Source organism: Callithrix jacchus, chromosome 12 (assembly GCF_049354715.1).
Source record: "Callithrix jacchus isolate 240 chromosome 12, calJac240_pri, whole genome shotgun sequence".
NCBI lineage: Eukaryota > Metazoa > Chordata > Mammalia > Primates > Cebidae > Callithrix > Callithrix jacchus.
In genome coordinates, this window is record NC_133513.1 from 63,318,560 (window position 1) to 63,339,529 (window position 20,970).

At 35.2% G+C, this 20,970-nt stretch overlaps 2 protein-coding genes across 7 annotated transcripts in view; one reads left to right on the forward strand and one right to left on the reverse strand.

Moving 5' to 3' along the window:
• The window catches only part of CTNNA3 (catenin alpha 3), a 1,887,341-nt gene that overhangs the window by 663,845 nt on the left and 1,202,526 nt on the right, over positions 1-20,970 (forward strand). The window lies entirely within an intron of this gene.
• The window catches only part of LRRTM3 (leucine rich repeat transmembrane neuronal 3), a 189,135-nt gene continuing 169,442 nt past the window's right edge, over positions 1,278-20,970 (reverse strand). The window contains exons 3-4 of one of the 2 annotated variants that reach the window (XR_013524952.1): positions 3,600-11,027; positions 1,278-3,106 (exon numbers count right to left, since the gene is read on the reverse strand). Coding sequence is in view for 1 of the 2 variants with exons in the window: in XM_002756315.6 (XP_002756361.1) it covers positions 10,818-11,027 (210 nt within the window). In the remaining variant the exon portion in view is untranslated. Of the gene's footprint in view, positions 11,028-20,970 lie in introns of both variants that reach the window. The other variant, XM_002756315.6, reaches the window with a different exon arrangement.

The window sequence follows — 20,970 nt, forward strand, 5'->3', positions numbered from 1 at the left end:
GAGACTATTTCTCAACTTTAAAAAATTCAAAAATACTAAAGTCACTTCTTATACATCATTTCAAATTAGAAATATATCTATTTGACTGTACTTGTAAAATGACAACTTTACTGACAGTTATTTGTACTTTTAAGGCAGAAATAACTGCATATTTCTAAATGTCAGTGTATTCCTAAACTAAAAATATTTCACTCTAAGGAAAAACAGTTTTAAGTAAATGTACATTCTACTAATGGTCTGTTTGCTATTATTGCAGGACTTTTCCTTATTTCAGCTAAAGACAGGGTCCTTATCCCACGGCTGTGAAAATTCAGATTCACAGGCAATTTGAATGGTGAGTAAGACAGCGTTTTATTGGGTGAGAAGGAAGAAGAGGGAAACAGGGACTCTCTGCAAGGCTATAGTCCCTCCTAGGGCATTTCCTGCTTGGCCTTGAATCCCAGGTCCCACGCAGGAAGAGGAGAGGCGAGGCTCTCCCCTGCTGCAAACAGGCTGCAACCTCTGTCTGACTTCACCCTAGTGCACATTCCCAGTGTGGAGACCGGTTGGAGTTTTGCCTGGGACGCACTCCTACCTGACTGCCTCACTGTTACCTGAATGATTTTTTTTAATTGCATTTTAGGTTTTGGGGTACATGTGCAGAACATGCAAGACATTTGCATAGGTACACACATGGCAGTGTGTTTTGCTGCCTTCCTCCCCTTCACCCACATTTGGCATTTCTCCCCAGGCTATCCCTCCCCAACTCCCCCACCCCGCTGTCCCTCCCCTCTTCCCCGCAATAGACCCCAGTGTTTGGTACTCCCTTTCCTGTGTCCATGTGTTCTCATTTTTCATCACCCACCTATGAGTGAGAATATGCGGTATTTCATTTTCTGTTCTTGTGTCAGTTTGCTGAGAATGATGTTCTCCAGATTCGTGTCCCTACAAATGACACGAACTCATCATTTTTGATTGCTGCATAATATTCCATGGTGTATATGTGCCACATTTTCCCAATCTTTAATCATATTTTGCTGTAGTTTTTTAATTTATAAAATGTAGCAATCAAAAGTGATTTTTATTTTTACTCTTTGAAATACAAATTCTGGTTAATATTCACCAACACTAACATGAAGACTGAAAAGGTTGAAAAACAGAAAAAGTCAAGCAATCTATAGGCCATGTATTCATTTGTGCCAGACAGTAGTTTGACAGAGGATGTTATAATTATTAGCTTCTAAAAAGTTATTTGATTTAATTCACATAGTTATTTGAAATTAACACAGTTGCCTGAATCAGTCTTCAAAATGTTTCATGAGCTTTTTATTGAAACTGCCATAACATTTTAAACAAAGGATTAATATGCTTTTCCCCCACCCCAAAGAAGAAAAAATAAAAATGTAAGAGAATTAGAGTTCAGAAACATGTGGGAAATATTTATGCCTGCCTAGAAAGGCCAAGAGATTTGCTGTGGCTAGTGTAAAATTTGGCTCTGAACTTTTAGGCAATCAAGACAAAGACTGAGCCTGGTCTTTCTGTTACAGAGAAGCATGAATATAACAAATGGAATAATAGACATCTATAATTAAAAATATAATAGTCTCTCTTCACTGCCTTCTCATCACTGCTAGTTTTAAGTTCTGTGTCTTTTATCAGTTTTGCCTTGAGATAGTCCCAACAACTTTATTAACTTTCATTTTATCTTCTCCTAACTGCTGTTTACAATTGCAGGTATTAAACTGAGTTCTTTTATTTTTATTTCTGTTCAATATAGATGTCTTTTCTCTTTGGTAAGACTGTAAGTCCCTTGGAAAGAGGGACTATATCATACACTCATGTATCTCTAAAATTTTTTTACCTTCCCATAGGCATCTATTAAGTATGTAATAAATACATCAATTATATTCAAAAACTGCCTTCAGTGATGGCCTTAAATCGGTAGAATTTTGAACTTAACAGTGGTATCTACAGAGTGGACCTTAAATCAGCAGTAAGAGGGGTCAGTTCAACTGGATTTGAATCCTTGCTCCCCAATTTACTAGCTGTATGTTGTATAATTGCTCTGTGCATCAGTTTCTTATCTTCATAAGGAATAAACAATAGTATCTACTTCATAGGATTATTGTTAATTGTGTTAGCCATATTAATGTGGACTGAATGAAAGAATACATGTAAAATGCTTAGAAAAGTAAACATTCAGTAAGTGTTAGTTGTTGTTTTGTCTTAAAGTTCTTGGCCTTAAGTCTTTCTTTCTGAAAATATTAAATAGACATTCTTTGTGGTAATTACAGAACACAACCAGTTGTCTGAGGTGTGTCCTCAGCAAGTGAAAATTTATGACAACAAAATCATGTTTTCATTATAGACAATAATATTTGTATTCTCAGTAGCAGAAAAGCATGCAGTTATCTGAAAACTGTATCAGATTATTAAGTTAAAAACAAGTGCCCCCAAACGACATTTCTATTTTATATTACATAAAATGTTTATCTGTTAGAAGGCTCGTCTTCCAATTCCCCTGTGGTACAATGTTCCATATCAAGTTCACACATTTTTATCCCATAACTGGAACCAAAGGCAAGGGAAAAGTCGATAAGGGCTACAACCGTAATTATGTAATTCTTCCACAAAATGATGAAGTATAACGAGGGTTCATTGTTAAATAGCTGTGTGTAAAAGCCAACTTTGGCTCAAGAAACTCAGGTTTGAAGTTTGTTAAAGAGGAAACTGGCAGGGAAGATTTGAAGATTGTCCAGTACACTGAGCTTAAGCTTCCATCAAATCCAAAGGTGAAAAAATGTTGACATCACAAGGATCTCAAGCTTTTCTCCATATAGCATGTGGAGATGTTCAGTGTCTTTCCCTAGACCTCTCTGGTGTAAGTAAAGTCAGACTGGAGCTTGTATGGGGCTTTCAGGCTTTTGCCTCAAGGCAATAATTTTCTTATTTTATAAATGAATATAAAATAAGACCTCTAGAGAGGACTTTAAAAATCATATTTCCAGCTCCCCACTGTGGTGGCCATTCTAGTCTGATAATTGCCTTATGGTAGAACAGAAAATCAGCAGTGTCCAATCTTTTACCACATTTTCATCAGACTGTTTAGGGCATTATATTTATGGATCTGTAATTGAAAGCAAATACATCATTGATGTAAAACAGCAAGAACAGATGGAGTATATTCAAAATTACAATTCATTTCTAAACATCAGATTTTGACTAGGTGTATGTGAATTAATATAATTACTCATACAGTTGAGGCAGCAATTCAGAGTTTATAGTTTTGGATTATTTCAAATTTGACCTTGGAAAGATCATGAAGCATTTAGTTTAAATCTCTCCCTATTCAATTTCTCTCTAGAGAAATAAAAGAAATAGTTCTTGAACTAATTTTTATTCTTAATATTCTTTCTTTTGGTAGAATTAATTCTATCTATCTATCATCTAATATATATTGCCATCACAAATACCACATTTTTCTTATATCCCCAATATCCACATTAGCCTTTATGATGACACTTGATGGCATAAATGTTATTGTAAATTTTAATAAAGGGTCTTAGTTTTTAAAATTACTTTCAGATGATTTAATAATAAATCACATTCCCTTCACTTACCTTGTTATCTGTAACTTTTGTCTTCTTAGTTTTTTTTCACCACATCTTCAACCCAGAAACCAGGAGCATCTTTGTTGTCCCCAATAAGAATTATTCTAGATATTTCAGATAACATTTCTGTATGGTGGTAATGGTGCCAGAATGAGAAGACACAATGATATTAGATCTAGGGTGCTAGAATTTCTTTCTTTGCTGGATTTATTGTTTTAAATTTATAGCCTAGTTTTAATCACGGTTATAGACATGATCATTTTTACTAGGAGGCATGATTTACAGAGTGCTTTGCTGGCTCCTGAATGCTGTATGTATTATAAAAGTTTGTTTTTCATGGATGCTACATGTTCAGATCCTGTGATGGAGTAAAATGCTAATATAATTAACCAATGGGATTACTTGTGGCATTCAGGGAGAGATAGAAGAGATAACTCAGTCATTTAATAAAAAGCTCCTGAGATACTAAAGGAGTCGAGAGACTATTTAAGAATCATTGTGAATAGCTGAGACTGAGGAGATGTTTTCCAGTATGGGAGTTTAAGTTTCAAAAAATAATTTTATTTTTCCATCTCCAAATAATAATGAAACAAGGAAATGATGTTTATTTTATATTTAAATATATATTACATTCTGAGTAGGACAAGTAGAGTCTGCCTTGCTATGAAGGTTATCTTTCAGCCTCCTTTGATGTAGGATGCTTCCAGATCCCATATCATCTGTATAAATGATAATACTCCTGTAAAGAATATTGCCATTTAAAATCATTCACAGGAAATATTCTGCAGTCTAAGCCATCTCATTACCAGTTGACAATTTGTGACTGTAGATTATTGGTGTTTTTCTCCACCTTGTCATTTGCACTTGGTAACTTTATTGACCATTTAACCATATTGTTTTTGCTAAAACTGGCAACCTCACCTCTTTTTTTGGCCAGTTGAAGGTTATATTATTGATATTTCCTTATCATATTTTGGCTATAAATTTATAAAAGAGCTAAGATGATTGTAAATGAAAGTACAACATAAATATTTAGGGGTATCTATGTTTTGAATGATTTTTCTTTCAACTGTCTACTTTTTTTTTATGAAACCATGTATAAAACTTGGTTTTATACCAAGAAAATATTGGGTGTTTTTTTTTCCATTAGGCTGCTGGTTAAGATTCTGAAGGAAATCTCTACACAGTGTAAGATAATTTTTCTATTTGGAAATAGAAAGGCAAATTCTTCTTCTGCTGTGTTCAACACCGCCCCCCATTAAAATATATAAGCCTCATTATATTGATTATGATCTCTTATGACTTTTGAAAATCTGCTGTGGGGGGTTAGGAACACATCCTTAGAGTTGAACAAATATAGATTTGAATCTTCGACTCCACTCTCTGAGACTTGGCAAGTTATTTAATTAGCATGAGCCTTATTTTCCTTTCTTTAAAATAGTGGTTATACTTTCCTAAAATGGTTTAAGAATGAGACGAGGAGGGCATAGTGCCTGATACATCATAAATTCCTGCCTCTCTTCCCCATCTCCAGCTTTTCAACTGTTATATTTTTGGGTGCAACAAACAAATAACTAACTCAGCTGCCTTAAGACTGTTTTCAGATATGCTTCTCGAAAGAGTTAATGGGGAACAAAATCTATAAAAAACAGTGTCAGGAAGCAACCTGAGCATTTTATGTATAGTTGTCTTTTGCTATGCTTTCCTCAGTAAAGAAAAATGTTCAGTCAGGCTTAGAAAACTAGATTTACATTGATATTGGAAAGCACAAGAATTCACAATTTTATATTAGAATATAATGCAATTGAATGACTTTGGAAAAGTAAATTCATTTGAGCAGTATTTTTCAAAACTTAGCATGCATTAGTATTACCTCACTAATGTGTTAGCAATGCATATTTTGGGATCCATCCCAGCAATTCTGATTCAGTAAATCTAGTATTGACACAAGGGATTTGGAGTCATCCTGACCTCTTAATAGTAACTTTGAGGATAAAATAGGTGGAAAATGTTTAAACAAATAAAAAAATTATCTGTCAACTTTATCCATCCATGTTGTCTTACTACTATTTTCCACATTAATCCACGTTAAGTCAGTAAGTGGAAATGACGGAAACTGATTGCTCATATTGACCGACTCAAAACCTGGATTCAGCCTATCATTTCATATAGTCTGAGGCAAAGACTGTCTTACAGAACCTTTAAACCACCTGATGAAAGTGTGCTGCATTATAATAACAAGATATATGGAAATCAATTTCAAAAAGATAAATTAGTGGGTAATATTTCAGATTAGAAAACAATTTCAGGGTTCCTTTATCACAAGACCTCTTGATACATTTGAAATAGTGTTTGATTTATACAAAACAAATTTTCACTCAGCTTTTCAGGAAGACAAATATCATATAACACAAAATTTATAAATAAGAGCTAGAAGGAAGAAACTTAGTTGTCTGAGTCCTAGATGGCTGAGGCACTCTGCTGCTCTAAGATCACTGTCCTTCGTAGAATGAAGAAAGAAAAAAAGAAATGGTGGACCTTTTAAAACATGGATTTTACCTTAAAGAAATTAAATATAAGTTGCCTCCTATATCACAATAAAACTGTAATGGAAGTCATGAGAGACCTTCAAAAAAGACCCACCACCACTTTGGGGTGTGTGTGTGTGTGTGTGTGTGTGTGTGTGTGTGTGTGTGTTTGCTTGGTTTTACATTTTCGAACATTTCTTTCCCATTAATGTTGATGGCAAAATGTCGATTGTCCAGGTACGCTACCTTTGGGGTAAATCAAAATTTTGAAAAACATTGCTCCTGGGTCCTTTGCACTTGTTACCTCCCTGTTTAGGGACAGCTGAGGAAACTGAGGTCATGGGAGGAGTTGGAAGCTCTTTCTTGTTTGTTGCAAGACCGGTCCATCTGTACCTTGAGACTTTTTGATCTATTAGAAGATTGTTGTATTACCCAGCATTATAAACTGTTAAGAGCTGTGCCAATATGAGATGTTATTATATCTACTCCGGAAACTTTTCGCCTCTTCTCCTGAGGCCAAATACCTGCCAGTCTCAATCTCTCCTTTCACATGCTTTCATATACCCAAACATCTGCATTTCTTTCATATACCTTAATAACAACAATTCACATCAGGTATTGGTTTTCAGGCATTCAGTTTCTTATTTTGAATATTTAGTTTGAGAGATGATATCTGTCTTCCAGTCAGGAACAATCAAAAACAAATATATTTTTACTCTCATATACAATCGTTTTATTTTAGAAAATATTTTTTGCAAAAAGATTTTACTATTTCTAATCAGTCTATGGAGTCAGAGACATCTGAGTTCAAATTAGGATTGTGTGATTAGTCTTGAGTGTTAAATTTGGAAATGTTTTCCTTCCTTGTAACAACATAATTTGTATTAAAAATCTGTATGGTTTTCTGGTTTTCTAAAACATTCAGGAGGGACTAGAAATAGAGACTTGACAAAAATGAGTTGATCAGTAAAATATATTATTTGCATGTTAGCATATGTTTTAGGTTCTATACATCAATTTGGATAAATTATATTTGATTTTTCTTATAAGGTAAAAAGAGAAAATTTTTCTTTATTATTGTAAGTAAAAAAAAATTCATGATTTAAGAAATCTTGCCAAAAGAAAAAAAGAAAAAGAATTATATATGTCTTCCTAATTAGCTCCGAATTGAGTATGTGTTCAGTTGACAATGTATTGAACATGTGTTCAACCTTGTACCATGGATCTCTTTTAGAATTGTGCAGTCTCAATTTAGAAGGTCTTTGGTTTCTTTTCTTGTGGTTTCTTTCCTTGTGCTTCCTTGATTTCATGTCTGTACCTTGGAGCCTACATGCTTCCACATCTTGGGAGCATCTGTTCTGCACATTTGCAAACGAACTTGTATGTTAAGAAATATCTGACTTGTTAAACTTTTTGAAGAGAGTTTTAATGTGAGAGCCCACAGTAGCACACAGAAATAATTCAGTTAGCTAATATTTTACGTGTGGAGAAATGGATTTAAAGTAGAGATTACTAAATAACATGTCAAATATATGTTTTTTTTTCTTTACTTCTATCCATTATCTCGGGAAGTTCTCTGGCTCTGATCAGACAAAGAAAGCTATTAGTATAGTGGAAAGACTAACAGACTGTAAATTTTGAGAAGAATTTAACTGCACCAATTATTAGCCCTGTGTTTTGGGCGAGGGCTGAACTTCTTTGAGATTAATGTGTCTTCACAGGGTTGTTATGAAGACAAAATGAGATAATTTGTGTAAAATGTGGTTTGTAAACCTCAAAACACTGCATAACTTTATAGTTTGCTGCAGCTGCTGGCTGTTATTGTAACCATGCTGGGTCAAACTCTCCATTTTTCAGCTCCAAACATAAGTAAACATTTCAGTTGTTTAAATCGGTGAGGAATAGACAGGAAGAGAGACATAGGAATGAGGGTTAGGAGGAGGAAATGGGAGATTATCGAATGCTGAAAAAGATAGATTAGAAATGAAAGTTTTAGACAAAAACAGATATAAATTGCAAATATGTGATAAAGATTCCAGACACAGTCTTTCTAGTAGGTTGTCACCATCATCACCCTTAAACTGGATATGGCAGAATAAAAATGAAGCAAAAATAATAGTAATAATCCACCTTTTTTTTTTCTTGTTAAAGACCCTTTTGGTTGAATTTCAAAGGTGAGAAATCTCAAAAATCCTGACTTATTTGGTGTAGCTTAGGGCCTTGGTTGCACAGAGCTGTGGTTCCAAGGTGATTGCTTCTATTTATAGTTGTTCACTTTAGATGAACTTAAAATATTTAAGAAAGAAAGTGGTTTGCTTCAGGAAATCAAGGGTATACCCCTGTAAGACTTTTTGGAATCGTAACATTTCTAAAATCATTATCAATTTGAATGTGTCTACAAATAGGTTTATTAGCAGATAAACCTATTTATTAAGAAATATGTTAATCTGTGCTTGTTTACACAAATTAATTCTTCCTTTTCTAACTTTGCAAGGACAACTTCTAATGAGAAAACTTGCAAATGACATTTTGGTTTACATAATGAATAAAATTTTGCATTTGATTTTAGACTCACAAATAATAGATTTATAACCCTTTATAAATTTGCTAATGATTAAAGCCAAATCTCAATGTAAAAAATTAATAATACTCTAAGACTAATACATTGCAAGGAAATTAGAAAATGGAAAACATAAATATTAAAATTAGACTTAAAATGACAAAAATTTTTGAATAGCAAATAATTTATGCAAAATATGTTACAAAATCTGGGATGCTAAATAGTTGACACAAGTACTGTGTTTGACATTTAGTTTCATTTGAATTAGTAATAGAATTTGCTTCTTCCAACATTTACATCTTTTTCTCTTTCTGACTTTATATATTTTCAACAAAAATTTGCTCCACAGTTTTTAAGTTCATTCTTCTTGAAGTTGCTTTTATATTTGCCGTGACAAACCTGCATAAAACTAGACTTTTATAGATATAATTTCTTTGGAAGAGATAAAAATTTTAAAGTTTGACATTGTTTTCAGTTATTCTTTTCTTCATTGTTTTGATTGACTCCTGTTAGATTGATGTATTGTCAATCTACTTATGATGGCATGAATATAAAATGACAACATAAAAAGCGCTTCTAGTGCAACAGTAATTGAAACTTGCAGTTTTCCATTAAAAAGAAACAAGAATGTGTGATTACTATTGATAAAGTAACAATATTTTCAAACAATAACCTATGTCAAGCAAACAACACAAACAAGTTGATTATTTCAGCTTCTGAAAACTCAGGTTTTCTTAATATGATTTGTTTTAACTTTATAATACAGTTGTATGATCAACATATGATCTGGGCTGGTGTCAAATAACTCTGATTTATTTCTTTGATAATTTGGAGGTGAATCCCATTATGGATAGCAACATAAACAATTTATAACATATTAATGATTTTACAATTTACTTGAGTGATAAAGTCCTCCGCCACGGCTCATATCTATATTGAATGAGCTGAACATGTTTAAAATTCTTCCTCAGGAGGTAAATGATATAGTGCACAATGCAAAAAAAATTCTTGTTTCCTTTGAAATGTTTCTAAAATATGGTCTCACAGTTCTAAATGAAAAGTTGTCTTAAGAACCAGGCACATTTTGCACTGACTGGTGGTTACTTTTAGGTAAACTCCTTTGTGTTAATTAGGAGAAAAATTGCTACTGTACAATTATTATGCACTAAACTCCCACCTTAGCCTGAAAATAATGAGATGTAACAAAAGTTTTTGTCACTGGCAGCTGCACATTTTTAACTGTATCACAAAGTCTGTTGCTGTGGTTACAGCCTTTGTTTCCAGTGATGTTTTGTCCATTCTTCCCCCCAACCCTTAACAATGGTTACTCAAAAGAATGAAATAATGAGTCATTCATTCAGAAATATGTTGTTAAAATATCCCTCTTTATCATTACATTTCACTACTTAGAAACTAGGCTGTAATTCAAGGCAACAGTTAAGTCTGAGAACTGTTAAAAAATCTTTGATTTCTTTTTTTCATTTTTAAGAAAAACCTGTTTATGTAATTGAAGAACTTCTTACAAGTCTGAACAATTAAATCCTTTTTGGTTAATGTATTATTTCTGGAACAAGTAGATAAAATTCTACGCAGTAAGCATAATAAAAATCGTGCATGTTTCGCACAGCACAGAATTTTAGAGTCAAGGTTTCTGGGCACAAAAGCAGTAACAAAACAGTCCCTACAAAACTGAGTAACTCTGAATAACACAAGAAATAATTGTTAATTTAAAATTTTAGAAACTGAAATGTGTAAAGGTTTTAAAGTAAAATGTAATTAAATTATGGTACTGTACATACCAGTTGTTTCTATAATTGAAACTTTACAATATGAAAAATACATTAGCTTTGTACAGTTTTTACAGGTAGGTAGGATGAGTTTTGAAAAAAAGATTCTTTTATTTTTCAGGGTCATACTCTGTTTAAGTCAAAAAATACTGCACAACTTAGCTAATTACAAAGTGTAGACTTAAAACAATTCGTGTCTTTATTTCATGAATCAATCTTGGATTTTTTGTTTATTTGAACAGTGGATTTTGTGTTTTGTTTTGTTTTTAGAGTCTGCAATGAACACATCTTCCTCATTTTGTCCTTGAGGTTACAAAGTTTGGTAGCAACCCTTGGCTACCAGTGATCTCAGTTAAGCTAGCTGCTGTTTATGGTCACTGATTCGGCCAGCTGTTGTGATTGTGCTCAGGTCCAGCTCAGTCTCTAGGTGTGTTTCCATCGTATCTTCCTGTGCATTCGTTTCAAAGGACTTATGGGAGAGAAGTTCATGATGCACCCCACAGTAACTTATTGTGGGCTGGTCGTATGCCAGAAAGGTTGACACATTCATTGATAAAGGTATCTGGGGAAAAATGACATGAGAGAAGTCAGTTATAGAAAGAAAGACAACTTTAGGGGAAAGATTTGGAGACTGAAGTGACTAACCTCCATGGTTATATCTGTGGCCCTGTGGCCCAGGTGTCCCCACGTTATCCCACTAATGTCCCTCATTCTCATATAGTGAGATCAGTGTGACAGTTTTAAATTCTGGGTTTGAAACTGCTTGATTCTTTACTGTAAGATTCAGATAAGTAGTAGCCTACATGGTTCTAAAAATCATAAAAGCTTTATTGGAACAGTCAGAAGATTGCTTTCCCTAACTGGGATAAAATTGTGTTTTTCAAACTGAGAAATGCTATTATTATTAGTGTTAATTAGTCCTATTACTTGGTTGGGATACAACAGAACGAGAGTGATTCTCAAACTTCAGCATGTGTGAAAATCACCACCCACTTCTTTAACTAGTCAACCCCTTGCCACTCAAGTTTCTCATCCAGTAGGTCTCGGATAGGTCCTAGAAGCTGCATTTCTTGCAAGTTCCCATATAATGCTGCACCATTAATACACACACCACACTTTGACAACCATTGCAAAAAAGAATTATCTAGACGTGCCATTCTGGATATTCTTACCCATAACTTCTTAATATTTATTTTATCATAAATATTCCTTAAAATATTAATATCTGTAGTTTGGTCCATATGTCTAATATTTAGATAAGCTTGGAGTATTCCCAGGAAAAACCTATGATTCCTATGAAGATCTAAAAAGCATCAAAGGATGATGCTAGTTTGAAAGAACCAGTGATATACATGAGGAAGGGACTCCCTTGCTAATTAAAGAAAGCAAGTTCCAAAGAGGTGAGGGAAAAAGCAAGCATGACCATAGTGAGAAGGGAAACATACATATGACAGACAGAGGGGAGCCTGATATAAAATCAGCTGTCAGAGTCTCAAGAGATTTCCCACTTCTTTTTCAGTAAGATAAAACCTTGTCCTAAAAAGTAGGCAGATTTCAGGAACCTTCAGTCCTGATCTTGGTTTAATATCCTAATTACTAATTCATTTTGTTAAATTCTCCAGCAGATAAAAGCTTCTGTCATTCTTGTTTGGTGAACAGAGGAAATGTATATTTGTTTGAGCACATAAGACTAAATTCCCTTCTGATCTCAACTGAAATTTGAGCCCAAAGCTAAGAAAAATCGAAGGCCTAGGTGTTATTCTTTTATTAACTGCATGTTTACTTTCTTACCCTTCCTCTGCAAGCATCAGAACCATTTTTTCTGTTTTCATCCCTACTGTTCTACTTACATTTATTTCTACTTCAGTGAAAATTCTTGGAGCAAATATTACCTTTTCTCTCTTTAATAAAAGTAATCAAAAATAAAAATAAAAATAATCACTTCTTTTGAGATTATTTGCTTATAATAGGAATATTCCAGCATATCAAATATATAGAGCTTAGTTCTCAGAAAGAGAATATAATCCAGTTCATTAAATGAAATTCCTATTTATGTGAATTTTTAGGATTTAAAACAAGAAGTTATCTGATGTGTGAATGAAAGATGTTATACACTTTAAAAAATGGTCAAGGTGACAGAAAGATCATAAAGAAAATGCTTCAGAGTAAAATAGGATACTCATATTTAAAATAAACAAGAATCTTGTTGTCACAGATGAAATAGCCCAGATAACACAAATATATTTTTATGTAAAAGTAAATGTGCAGCATGAATAGATTTGAGTTATAGAAGAGAACAAAAATAGAACTGTTACTGGGTACATGAGTTTTACATTATCCTGTGGGAAATCAGTGCTCTGTAATGTGTTATGGGTCATGTATCTGTAGGATTTTATATACTTGTTCTTATTTGTCACGGAAACTTATGCCTCATGTATGCAGAATCATTTCTGGCTTACTTGGAATTAACTCTACTGTGAATAATTTGTAATTTCTATGGCCATGAATTATGAAAAATAATAAATCATGATACATTTATTCTATGCGTGTGTGTGCACACACAATTTCCTGCTTGATTTAATGTTTAGAGGCTACTGGTATGCAGAGTGCAAGTCCTAATTTGAACCATTATCAATTAAACAGTTAGCTCTGATTATCTATTTTTGAAATCCCACCTAATATTTTCTTTAGTGAGTTTCTTACTGTTGGAATGTCTTATTTTGAAATACCATACATCATGATTATACTGTTTCAATATAAATACATATTTTTTTACATTTTAATATTTCTGGTATTAGGATGGATCTTATAAGCAATGTAAATGTTGAACATATATAATTTCCTTACAATTGAAAGTGCATTTTAAAGTTGATTTTATCTTATTAACAACAAAATAACATAAGATGTATCAGTAAGTAGAAGGTAATAGCTAGCCGTATCTGAATACAACATCACAATATATTTTTCCCAGTTGACTTAAATGATTTGGAACTAAGAGACTTAGCATTGGATATATACCCATGTGTATATATAGGGGTATACATATACAGATACATATATATGATATATAAATATATACATATATATGATATATAAATATATACATATATACACATGTATGTATGAACTTATAGCCAACTACTTATAGTTTCAAAATCATTTAAATCAGGCACAGAAAATACAAATTTTGGTGATACATTGGTTTTGGATCACTTTTACATATTTATGACATGTATGTAAGATTCACGTAAATATAATGTACCTATGGATATGTATATTATATGATATATGTAAGCACATGTATATACATTTACTCATAATTTTTCTAATTGCATTCAGGTAAATATTTGTTGAATTGTGAACATTTTGCACTGGCAATTTTGTTGAAATGGCAAGTAAGTTAATTTTTTTCCCTTTTTTTTTTTTTTTTTTTTTTTTTGAGACGGAGTTTCGCTCTTGTTACCCAGGCTGGAGTGCAATGGCGCAATCTCGGCTCACCGCAACCTCCGCCCCCTGGGTTCAGGCAATTCTCCTGCCTCAGCCTCCTGAGTAGCTGGGACTACAGGCATGCATCACCACGCCCAACTAATTTTTGTATTTTCAGTAGAGATGGGGTTTAACTACGTTGGCTAGGATGGTCTCAATCTCTTGACCTCGTGATCCGCCTGCCTTGGCCTCCCAAAGTACTGGGATTACAGTCGTGAACCACCGTGCCCGGCATAATTTTTTAATGTATTAAAGTATTTTGTTAATTTTATGTCATTTCTTTCTCAATTTTTAATTTCTAAATATTTTATACAGATGTAGCATAAGGTATGTTTATTCTTTCGTGGCTAATTAGACGGATAAAAATTATTGAAGCTCTATGATATATGAAGCACCATTGACAATGTGTAGAACCTAAATTCCAGTGGAAGGACCAAATGATTTAGGAATAGAATATGGTCAGTAGTTTTCTTTTTAATCATATACTGTTTCAAGAAGTTTCTATAAGTAATAATTCACTAGATATTTGTATTAAATACAATTGCTATCATGTATTTTAAAATATGTAATATAAAAATAAATTTTTGTTATGTTTAAAAGACCTAGTTCATTGTTTATTGAGATGACACTAAAAGGCTATGATATTAGGAAATACTTACTTTATTATAATATCCATGTAGCACAGAAATTGCAGGTAATTTTTAACAATGACTACACAAAATATGATTACTAAATGTAACAAAAATAAAAATAAATATTCTTTATTATCTAAATCTGTATGGGAGGGATATTTTTGCTTCTAATTATTTATAATGAGAAAATTATTTCCTGGTCAAAGCAAGTCTCCCTCGTGAAAAAATATTACACATATTGTTTGTAGTATCTTTTCTTCTCTACATCAACAATATATGTTGATGACTTTCTCAGTGTAAGGCATTAGATTTTGACATATGTTAATTCAAGTAGGAAGTCAGATGTTAAGTGTGCAGCACATTTTCTCCTCAAGTAGCAGTGCACTCCACCTGCCTAACATTACAGTATTGCCTTAAGAGGTATTCTTTGGTTCTTTCATGAAGGGGAGATTATCTGTGCCTCTCAAATTATAGTCAGTTGTTTGAGAATGTGGCAAATGACAATTTGTGATAGTGTCATAATTTGAAAAAGGAATGTCACTAGGATGCAACCTATTTATGTTTCAAATAAACAATCTAAAATGATAAGAAATTAAAATCTGCATATAGCATTTTTCACACCAGGGTAAATACTTCATGCAGAGGTTTGAACAGCAACTGTAATTCAGCAATCTTTTGTGGCGAGTACTTCAGTTTTGTTGGGAGGGTAGGTCCTTGTACCAACCAAAAAATGACTGGTGGCTGGGTAGTAATGGAGAGGGTAGCAGCTGGCATTTAAAAAAAAAAACAACTGTTTTACTCAAACATGTAGCTCCCTTCCTGTCGCCAACTTGCAGTAAATTTCATTCTCTTCAAATAGCCATCAAGTGATCTTGGGTCCTTTTTTCCTTTTCTTTTTTTCGCAGTAACTTTCTCTTTCTCTCTTTCTCCATTTTTACCTGATTTTTATTAACATGCTTTCTCCTGTGAATAGGGTGTTCAACAGTACAGTCCCAAGTTATGCTTATTGTCCCATTTTGGACAATAAGTGACCTAGTCATCCTACCTAAACATTACCCAAATACATTATTTTGTAAAATAAACGGTTGTCCTAGGTATCTGAACTAGCTAGTTGGAATAAATCAGGAAGGGCAATAGGAGATTTAAATCTAATAAGGCATTTGCTTCCCCAGATCTTTTGCTAGAATGCTCTATGTAAAGTGTCCATAGAATATTTCTTGTCATATCTGTCTGAGAATTAAGTTTCTTTCATTTTAACCTGCTGAACTCCTATTTATCATTACTCCTGGTTTCTTTTAATATTCTAAATCGCCATTTTCCAAGTAAGGTAATTACTCTTAAGGCTGTGAATTGTGGAGATTCAAGGATGTAAACACTTACTCTCTAGAAAGCATTATCATGTGTACTCTGAGATAAGAAAATCATCATATACTATTGTAATAATGAGCAGTAGTAGCTGACCTACTATTTAGGAAATTCCCTTAGGAAAAATTTTAATTCTGCTAAAGTAGTAGTGTCTTGAGTCAATGATGTTTGCCCTAGCAGTAATTTCCCAGTGATGTCTCAAGTCTCATATCACTATCTCATATTAACATCAATGCGATGTGCCTTTCACATAAAAAGTATAAAGTTAGATGATTAAAAATAAGTAATTACTAATGCTCTTTTCCCCATTCATATGTATTATTTGACTTTGTATTTATAAAAAGTAATACTTTATAAAGTTTCTAATTTGTGATTAAAAATAATTATTTGTACCACATATTAATTATATAAGTAATATCTAGGTATATTTGTACAAATGTCTGTGTGTATATATGAACATTCATATGAATTTCTCATAATTAGTTTGTTAAGATCACTCAAAAATCTGTTCTGTTGGATAGAAAAGATTATTTTAAGAACAAAATATTTTGAAGAACAGAAAATCACAGTCTACTTTTGTGAAGGAATAACAAAAAGGCCATTTTTTTCTCTATCTAGAATTCTCTCTCTAGTTTGCTTGGTAAGTGTTATTTCTGAATAGAGATTTTAGTATGTATAAATATTTCTACTGATTGTCTCTGACAGAATGCTCATGCTATCCTCATATATCACAGGGGAAATCTTCCCATTTTTATAAGGCTGAATGTTATCTAGCAAGTTTTCTACCTCTCTAGGTTGTTGAAAAGATGATATTTTAGGGTTTTTGTAAATATCATTTTGATCATCTGCATATAGTGAAATAAACAGACTTCTTAATGAAGGAATTCAGTTTTTAGCTGCAGCTCTTATCGCTATCAAGATGATGTTTTTGAGGGGACTCAAGATGGCGCTGTGAGAACAACCCAGGATTGGAGCTCTTCTCGTTGAATCCGCAAACGGTGAGTCAGTGCTGCATTTCCAGACTGATCTTTGTTGCCCACAGAACGGGGAAACTCCCAAGTATAAAAAGACACGGGACGCCAGGCAGTAGGTCTGCCTGGCGAAGCTGGCAGCCGGGGCGGCGGCGGCCGGCCCTACCCAGCAATCCCCACAGGGCGCGCTTGTCCGGGTGCCTTGTTGAACCGGCAACCTGAGACTTGAGAGGGCTGGACTTGAGACTGAATGAGACTTGCACAGTAGCCCAGCCCAGGGGATTGCAGGGACAGATCGTTTGGGATACACAGTGGGACGAACAAAACCGCGATTTCAAACTATCCCGGGCAGACGATCCGAGACGCTCTGTGGGGGAGGGGCGTCCACCACTACGGAGGCAACCTGCCCCAACTGATATACACGCCCACTGCTGACACAGCCAGCCGTTGCCGAGGCAACCCGCCCCAACTGAGATACACGCCCACTGCTGACGCAGCCAGCCGTTGCCGAGGCAACCCGTCCCTACTGAGATACACGCCCACTGCTGACGCAGCCTGCCGTTGCTGAGGCAACACACTACAAGGAAGAGACTCCGCCGCAGGGCGTGGCGGAGACCACAGCAGAGCCGGCAGGAACAGCGCGAATCACACAACAGCAGGGCGGAGCCTCGGCAGCCAAACAGTGGCTAGTCTGCCTTTGAGCTGGGCAGGACACCTGATCGGACATCCAAAAATAAAGCCCAAACCCCTCAACACAGAGCATTTGAGAAAAAAAAAAGGGTTGTTTAATGAGCTGTGTTGCAGCAGAATCAAACATAGCAGCCTAACAGCCCTGAATGAACAACAGAGTGCACAGCTCAGCAATTAAACCCCTATAAAGTACAAACTGTCTCCTCAAGCAGCTCCCTGACCCCTCTATATCCAAAAGACTGTCATTAGGCAGGCATCATCCTGGGACAAAGAGAGCAGAAAAAGAAACTGGTAGCATCCCTCGCTGTGCCACGGCTACTAGAGGTGCACCCCAGACAAGCAGGGTCTGGAGCGGACCTCAACAGTCGTACAGCGAAGGGGCTAGACTGGTAGAAGGAAAACCAAGCAACAGAAATACTTCATCATCAACATTCTGGGTGTCCACTCAGAGACCGAAACAAAAAGTCAGCAACTACGCAGACGACCAGCGGACAAATCCACAAAGATGGGAAGAAACCAGCGCAAAAAGGAGGAAAACACCCGAAACCAGAACACATCGCCTCCTAGAAAGGACCAAAACTCCTCACCAGCAAGGGAACAAAGCTGGACGGAGAATGACTGTGACGAAATGACGGAATTAGACTTCAGAAGATGGATAATGAGAAACTTTTGTGAGCTAAAAGATCATGTATTAAATCAATGCAAAGAAACTAAGAACCTTGAAAAAAGATTTGAAAAAAGATTCGAGGAAATGATAACAAGAATGGATACCTTAGAGAGGAATATGAATGAATTAAAGGAGCTGAAAAACACAATACGAGAACTTCGCAAAGCAAACGCAAGTTTCAATAGCCGAATTGACCAAGCAGAAGAAAGAATATCTGAAGTCGAAGACCAACTCAATGAAATGAAACGAGAAACCAAGATCAGAGAAAAAAGCGCAAAAAGGAATGAACAAAGTCTCCAAGAAATGTGGGACTATGTGAAAAGACCTAACCTACGTTTGATAGGTGTACCAGAAGGGGACGAAGAGAATGAATCCCAGCTGGAAAATACTCTTCAGGACATCATCCAGGAAAATTTCCCCCACCTAGCAAGACAAGCCAACACTCAATTGCAGGAAATACAGAGAACACCACAAAGATATTCCGCAAGAAGAGCAACCCCAAGGCACATAATCGTCAGATTCAACAGGGTTGAAATAAAGGAGAGAATACTAAGGGCATCCAGAGAGAAAGGTCGGGTCACCCACAAAGGGAAGCCCATCAGACTCACAGCAGATCTCTCGGCAGAAACACTACAAGCCAGAAGAGAGTGGGGGCCAATATTCAACATTCTTAAAGAAAAGAACTTTCAACCCAGAATTTCATATCCAGCCAAACTGAGCTTCAGAAGTGAAGGAAGAATAAAATCCTTTGTGAACAAGCAAGTACTCAGAGATTTTGTCACTACCAGGCCTGCTTTACAAGAGCTCCTAAAAGAGGCACTACACATAGAAAGGATCAATCAGTACCAGCCATTCCAAAATCACACTGAATGCTAAAGAGCTTCAACATAATGAAGAATCTACAACAACTAACAGGCAAAACAGCCACTTAGCATCAAAATGGCAGTATCAAATTCACACATAACAATATTAACCCTAAATGTAAATGGAATAAATGCACCAATCAAAAGACACAGACTGGCAAATTGGATAAAAATCCAAAACCCATCAGTGTGCTGTATCCAGGAAACCCATCTCACATGCAAGGATACACAAAGGCTCAAAATAAAGGGATGGAGGAAGATTTACCAAGCTAATGGAAAGCAAAAAAAAGCAGGAGTTGCAATTCTCATCTCTGATAAAATAGACTTTAAAGCAACAAAGATCAAAAGAGACAAAGAAGGCCATTACATAATGGTAAAAGGATCGATACAACAAGAAGAGCTAACGATCCTAAACATATATGGACCCAACACAGGAGCACCCAGATACATAAGGCAAGTTCTTAATGACTTACAGAAGGACTTAGACTCCCACACAATAATAGTGGGAGACTTTAACACTCCACTGTCAATACTAGACAGATCAACCAGACAGAAAATCAACAAGGATACCCAGGGCTTGAACTCAGACCTGGAGCAAGCAAACCTGGTGGACATTTACAGAACTCTCCACCCCAAATCCACAGAATACACATTCTTCTCAGCACCACATCACACCTACTCTAAAATTGACCACATAATTGGAAGTAAAGCACTGCTCAATAAATGCAAAACAACTGAAATCATAACAAACAGCCTCTCAGACCATAGTGCAATCAAGTTAGAACTCAGAATTCAGAAACCGACCCAGAACCGCACAGCTTCATGGAAACTGAACAACTGGCTCTTGAATGTTGACTGGGTAAACAACGAAATGAAGGCAGAAATAAAGAAGTTCTTCAAAACCAATGAGAACGAAGACACAACGTGCCAGAACCTCTGGGACACATTTAAAGCAGTCTCTAGAGGAAAGTATATAGCAATAAGTGCCCATATGAGGAGAATGGAGAGATCCAAAATTGACACCCTATCGTCAAAATTGAAAGAGCTAGAGGAGCAAGATCAAAAAAACTCAAAACCCAGCAGAAGACAAGAAATTACTAAGATCAGAGCTGAGCTGAAGGAGATTGAGACACGAAAAACCCTTCAAAAAATCAATAAATCCAAGAGCTGGTTTTTTGAAAAGATCAACAAAATAGACAGACCACTAGCCAGATTGATTAAAAATAAAAGAGAGAACAACAAATAGATGCAATAAAAAATGATAAAGGGGAAATCACCACAGATTCCACAGAAATTCAAACCATCATCAGAGAATATTACAAACAACTCTATGCACATAAACTAGTAAACCTGGAAGAAATGGATAAATTCCTGGACTCCTGTGTCCTCCCAAGCCTAAACCAGGAGGAAGCTGAAACTATGAATAGACCAATAACAAGGTCTGAAGTCGAGGCAGCAATTAAGAGCCTACCTCACAAAAAAAGCCCAGGTCCAGACGGGTTCACAGCCGAATTCTACCAGACACACAAGGAGGAGCTGGTACCATTCCTTCTAAAACTATTTCAAACAATCCAAAAAGAGGGAATCCTTCCCAAATCATTTTATGAGACCAACATCATTCTGATACCAAAACCCGGCAGAGACCCAACGAGAAAAGAAAACTTCAGGCCAATATCCATGATGAACATAGATGCAAAAATCTTCAATAAAATATTGGCAAGCCGATTGCAACAGCAAATCAAAAAACTTATTCATCATGATCAAGTAGGATTCATCCCGGGGATGCAAGGCTGGTTCAACATACGCAAGTCTATCAACGTAATTCACCACA